General features: G+C 39.9%; 1 protein-coding gene across 1 annotated transcript in view; it reads left to right on the plus strand.

The window, feature by feature from the left end:
• The window catches only part of LOC103512704 (epsin-1-like), a 14,869-nt gene extending 13,393 nt beyond the window's left edge, over positions 1–1,476 (plus strand). The window contains exon 6 of the mRNA XM_026826102.1: positions 1,441–1,476. Coding sequence (XP_026681903.1) covers positions 1,441–1,476 — 36 coding nt within the window. The remainder of the gene's footprint in view (positions 1–1,440) is intronic.
• The last annotated feature ends 3,648 nt before the right edge of the window (positions 1,477–5,124 follow it).

The following is a 5,124-nucleotide window of genomic DNA, read 5'->3' on the forward strand; positions in this document are numbered from 1 at the left end:
GTAGTTATCGCCCTTTGGGCTTCTTTTTTTTGGACCGTAGTCTTGGATTTCGTGATACCTAACAATCGGTTTTTAAGTTGTTATCGTATAATATTGTAACATTGTTTTGTTTTGATCAGTTTTTTTTCGGGCTCATTTTTTCGGCTGTAATTTTGGGGTTTGTGTCGATTCCCAGGTTGACTCTAATGTGCGTTACGTGCGCCATTTGTACTTTTTTAGATTTAATCATTTGTTAAGTTTTTGTTTGTTTGTTTTTTTTTCTCGACTGAAAAGTGGTTTTATTTTGCCTATAGTTTGTAGGACCGGAGAAGTTGCGATGTCGTTGTGGCGGGTAGGTACTATTACTATCTGGAAATAGGAAACCAAGCATCTTTGAACGAGAAAAGGGAAGCGAAGAAAAAGACAGTGGAGAATAAAATAATTACTTTATTGGCGACAAGAAGAACTTGAAACAAAAGGAGAAATATCAAATCATTATGAATGGAAAAGTCTCATCTATTGCTTCCTACCTTCGTTGGGCGATTTATCTCTAGTGTTCCGAGCGTTTTCAGTCAGAAATTCCAACGTGAGATATTCTACCGATTTTCTACCTTGTGAATTCTACCATAGAAGGGTGGATAGTGCTAGATTTATTGCTAGAGTAGTTATCGCCCTTTGGGCTTCTTTTTTTTGGACCGTAGTCTTGGATTTCGTGATACCTAACAATCGGTTTTTAAGTCGTTATCGTATAATACTTAAAGGGCTCTGTGTGAATTCAATTCAATTTAATTCAATTGAAAAAAAGGGCCCCTGTATTAACAAGGGCTTTGTGTGACCTAACAGAGGAATAGCATAAAGAGACGAAGACATTGGCCTTGCTTCCTAGAAAATAAACAATAATGATGTACGAGCTACGAAATGAAAACATAATGAGCTAAATCATAATGAAAAAGAAACTTACTCACATACTTAATGTAGAAGAAATAAAGGGCTCTGTGTAATTCAATTCAATTGAAAAAAAGGGCCCCTGTATTAACAAGGGCTTTGTGTGACCTAACAGAGGAATAGCATAAAGAGACAAAGACATCTAAAAGGGGACTTCTAAATTTAGTCATTGAAACTAAAGAAAAGTAAAAAAAGGTGTCCAAACCCTCCCGCCTACTTCTGACTTCTGAACCATTTACATGTAGACTCCGGGACGGCAGTTTTTATATTTGCCTGACCGTTTTTACTATTGCTTTTTGTAAAATATCAGTCCCTCTAAACATGAGTCAGTCATGAGTCATTTATGTGAAGCTATAAAACTACACTCACGTGAAAAATATTCGAGGCAAATTGACTTTGGAAAACCAAAGACTGCACTTCGTTATCGTATAATATTGTAACATTGTTTTGTTTTGATCAGTTATTTTTCGGGCTCATTTTTTCGGCTGTAATTTTGGGGTTTGTGTCGATTCCCAGGTTGACTCTAATGTGCGTTACGTGCGCCATTTGTAGCACAGGCAAAACCGTATATATACAGCAGGGCTGTAGTCAGGGGCCCCTCCCCTTCAAGCTCAATTTTTCTCCTTTACTGTAGGCCAGACTCCGAAAATTTGGAACATTCCCCCTTCTGTTTGGAACTCTATTCCTAATTCAACACAGGTTCTTATACTTCATAATATCACAGTTATATTTCTGTTTGGAACTCTATTCCTAATTCAACACAGGTTCTTATACTTCACAATATCACAGTTATATTCTATTCTTAATTTCATCACAATTTCATACCATAGTCAAAGTAATAAAGTTTCATGACTCGTGTACTTGCTACTTTGACTAGATTCTCATTACTTGTACTATATGTACTGTACTGAGTACTACTACTTTTTCAGTGGCGGGTCGTACTAGGTTACTCTGGTACAGCACCCCCCCAGCGAGTATGAATATAACCCTAAATTTTTTGCTAATATTTCATCCGAGGCTGATTCCCTCCCTCTGCCTTGAAAGACATAACATCTACTTATTTACTGAAAAAACGTCCATTTTCTTCTTACAGTCTTCTCTTTCATCTTCTTTGCCTCATCCCGCGTTCAGACGGGGTCGGCGTTTTTCGTCAGACTCTCAATCAGCCCTAGGGTGGTCGCCTTTGGGCTGACATTTGGTTTGGGTACAAAAAATTTACGGATGCCCTTCGCACTCAACCTTGGCTGTTTCTTTAGCAAAGGAAAATTCAGGCTGGTATACTCTCTGTTAAAAGCCCCCCAGCCAGACTAAGCTGGTCTACGACCAAACGTGGTCGGCTTTTTTCGACAGACTCTCAATCAGCCCCAGGGTGATAAATTCCCTCAGGCGACATATTTTCTTCATACAGTATACCCTTTGTATTTTCTAACAACCGCCACGGGCAATTCCAAGAGAAAGTTACCTACTGCCAACTTAACGCGAAGATCCAATCATCATTAGATTCAATTATCATTAAGACTAGCTAGTCTATCTATATTAAGATTAATTCCTTGGACTGGTCAGAGCCGATAGTGACCACCGTGTGAGTGACTATTTACCGGTAATACCGTGACGTCACATCCTGATGGCCTTGAGAAATTTTCAGGCTGGTATCCTCCCTGTTTAAAGTACCCTAGCCAGACTAAGCTGGTCTACTACCAGACAGGGTCGGCGTTTTTCGCCAGACTCTCAATCAGCCCCAGGGTGATAAATTCCCTCAGGCGACATATTTTCTTCATACAGTACCCTTTGTATTTTCTAACAACCGCCACGGGCAATTCCAAGAGAAAGTTACCCACTGCCAACTTAACGCGAAGATCCAATCATCATTAGATTCAATTATCATTAAGACTACCTAGTCTATCTATATGAAGATTAATTCCCTGGACTGGTCAGAGCCGATAGTGACCACCGTGTGAGTGACTATTTACCGGTAATACCGTGACGTCACATCCTGATGGCCTTGAGAAATGAGAAGTTTGTGAAGAAGTAGCAATTCCGATGGGTTTGGTCACATGGCTGAGTTCCTAATAGATGTGTAAACAGTGAGTGAGTTTAAAGAACTACTCAGTTTGTTAGTCGGATGGACGACTCAGGGATGGACGACCTACAATGCTCCCCCTATGTACCTATGTGTTTAGCGATTAACCATGTAAAGGAGGTGCAAAAGTCCTAAACTAAAATAAACGTGTCACACAAGGGATCAGGAAGAGACCGCCTTAACATAACAATAATGTGGCCTGCGAAGCGGAAAAAGGCGAGGAATTATTTTTAACCATTATTTACAGTCCTCATCGGTGCTTACTACTTGCGTAATTTTATGCCACATAAACATTTTATACCACAAACAGCATATAACACTTGCGTCAAAGGTTGCAGAGGGTTCATATTCTGGGTTGATACGCAACTAGGTGCTCTTACCTGGAAATCTTTTACGCAAGTAGTATACAGACGGCTTACAGATTTTCTCATTGTCACAATCCACGATGTAAATAGTTAAATACATAGTTCATTTTCTGCTCAATACACACTTGGTGAAGGTACATCACTAGGCCTGTTTGCGTCAGACCCAAATTATGGGGTTCAAAATGCACTCATTTTTCATTCCCACCAATGGGTTCATAGTTGAATTATTTCGATAAATGAGTAATCATGAAACTTTGGGTTAACAGTTATCACATTTTGGATTCATTGTTGAATAAGCTCAATAAAGTGTCATCAGTTTAATCTCATAGGATTGCCAGCATAGGACTGAAAAGTTCCTTTAAAAATAGCTTGAAATGTTGAAATGTAAATCCAAGTGTTGAAGTTCGTAAACTTCGAATGTAGCCATTAATGAGATCTCATCCATAAAGTATATACTAGCAAACTCCGTGGTCGAGTGGGTATTACACTAGGTACCTACACCGGAAGACACCATTTACTTCAGAGTCGAAGAAACTTCGACGTGCTTTAAATACCAAGTGCACTTAACCCCGTGAGGATAATCGAGCGACCAGTTATGTCATTTCTGGAGGGGAAAAAATTTACTTAGTCGACGAAATTAATAAACGAGTGTAATGCTGTGAAAGTTACAAAATTTGTGAAAATGCTCTCAGCTTCACCCCAAAATAATTACCTATTGATTAAAGTTTTTTTTTTTTTTTCGGTAAAAAACAATGGTAACTTAAGTGAGTTTTACTAAGTATTTGGTCTTCTACCTCATAGCTACTAACAAATACAATAGTTAGCTTGTTAGTAACTAGTTAGTTAGTTTAGTACTTAATCAGTGCTGAAAAAAGCACCTATAGTGCGCATAAATGATTTACGGAGGAAACTTTAGTAACAGGTAACCAGTTACTAGAAAAAATGTACCATGCTTTGTCGGGCAGGGACTCTTGCTGGAGCTAGTATCATTTTTAGCAGGGGCCGCCTTTAGCTTGGGCGAATGAGTCAATGAGGGACAATTTTCAGGGAGTCGGTTCTGGTTTTTTATTATTTTTTATTGAGCTTAGCGTAGCTTAAAACTGGAGACACCATTTCGTCTTTCGAGAAAGTTGTTTGAAACACCATAGGTGCATAATGTTCAGAAAGTAAATGAGTTAAGTAGTATAAAATTTTTCATAGTAGAAAGCAAAGAAAAATGAACATTACGGCGGTGACAGCGATTGAGCTAATTTTCACCAATAGTTGAACCAGGAGGTGCTCCGACTAACGCCGTGGCACGGTGGGCTTGAAGGTTTCGTGTCTCGCTTCTTTTGAAGCTAGGGGCGCCCCTTAGCTTGGGCCCTGGAGGCCCACGTTCGGATCACACTATGGGTTGACCGGGTGCTTCCGATGACCGGAAAATTTCTTTGAGGTCCAACACAGTTTTGAGGAGGGTCAGCAAGTACAGGGTTAGACAACGCCATCAGAGAGGTAGAGTAACTAGGTCGTCGATGCACCAGAGGGACCATTTGGGTTTTATTTTTGTCATCCATTATGAATTGAACTTAAGCAAAAGTGAAACCTGAGTCTCGCTCGACATCGGCTTGGAGCAGCGAAAAGAAGAAGACAAGAAGGACAAAGCCGGAGAAGGGCACTGTATCGATCGCGGTCGACGTCGACGTTGAGAAGGAAGGGCGTCAGACTCCAGACCGTGTGAGGTTGAGTCGACACTTTTATCTTATCTTACCTTAACCT

Source organism: Diaphorina citri, unplaced genomic scaffold (assembly GCF_000475195.1).
Source record: "Diaphorina citri unplaced genomic scaffold, Diaci psyllid genome assembly version 1.1 scaffold875, whole genome shotgun sequence".
Taxonomy (NCBI): domain Eukaryota; kingdom Metazoa; phylum Arthropoda; class Insecta; order Hemiptera; family Psyllidae; genus Diaphorina; species Diaphorina citri.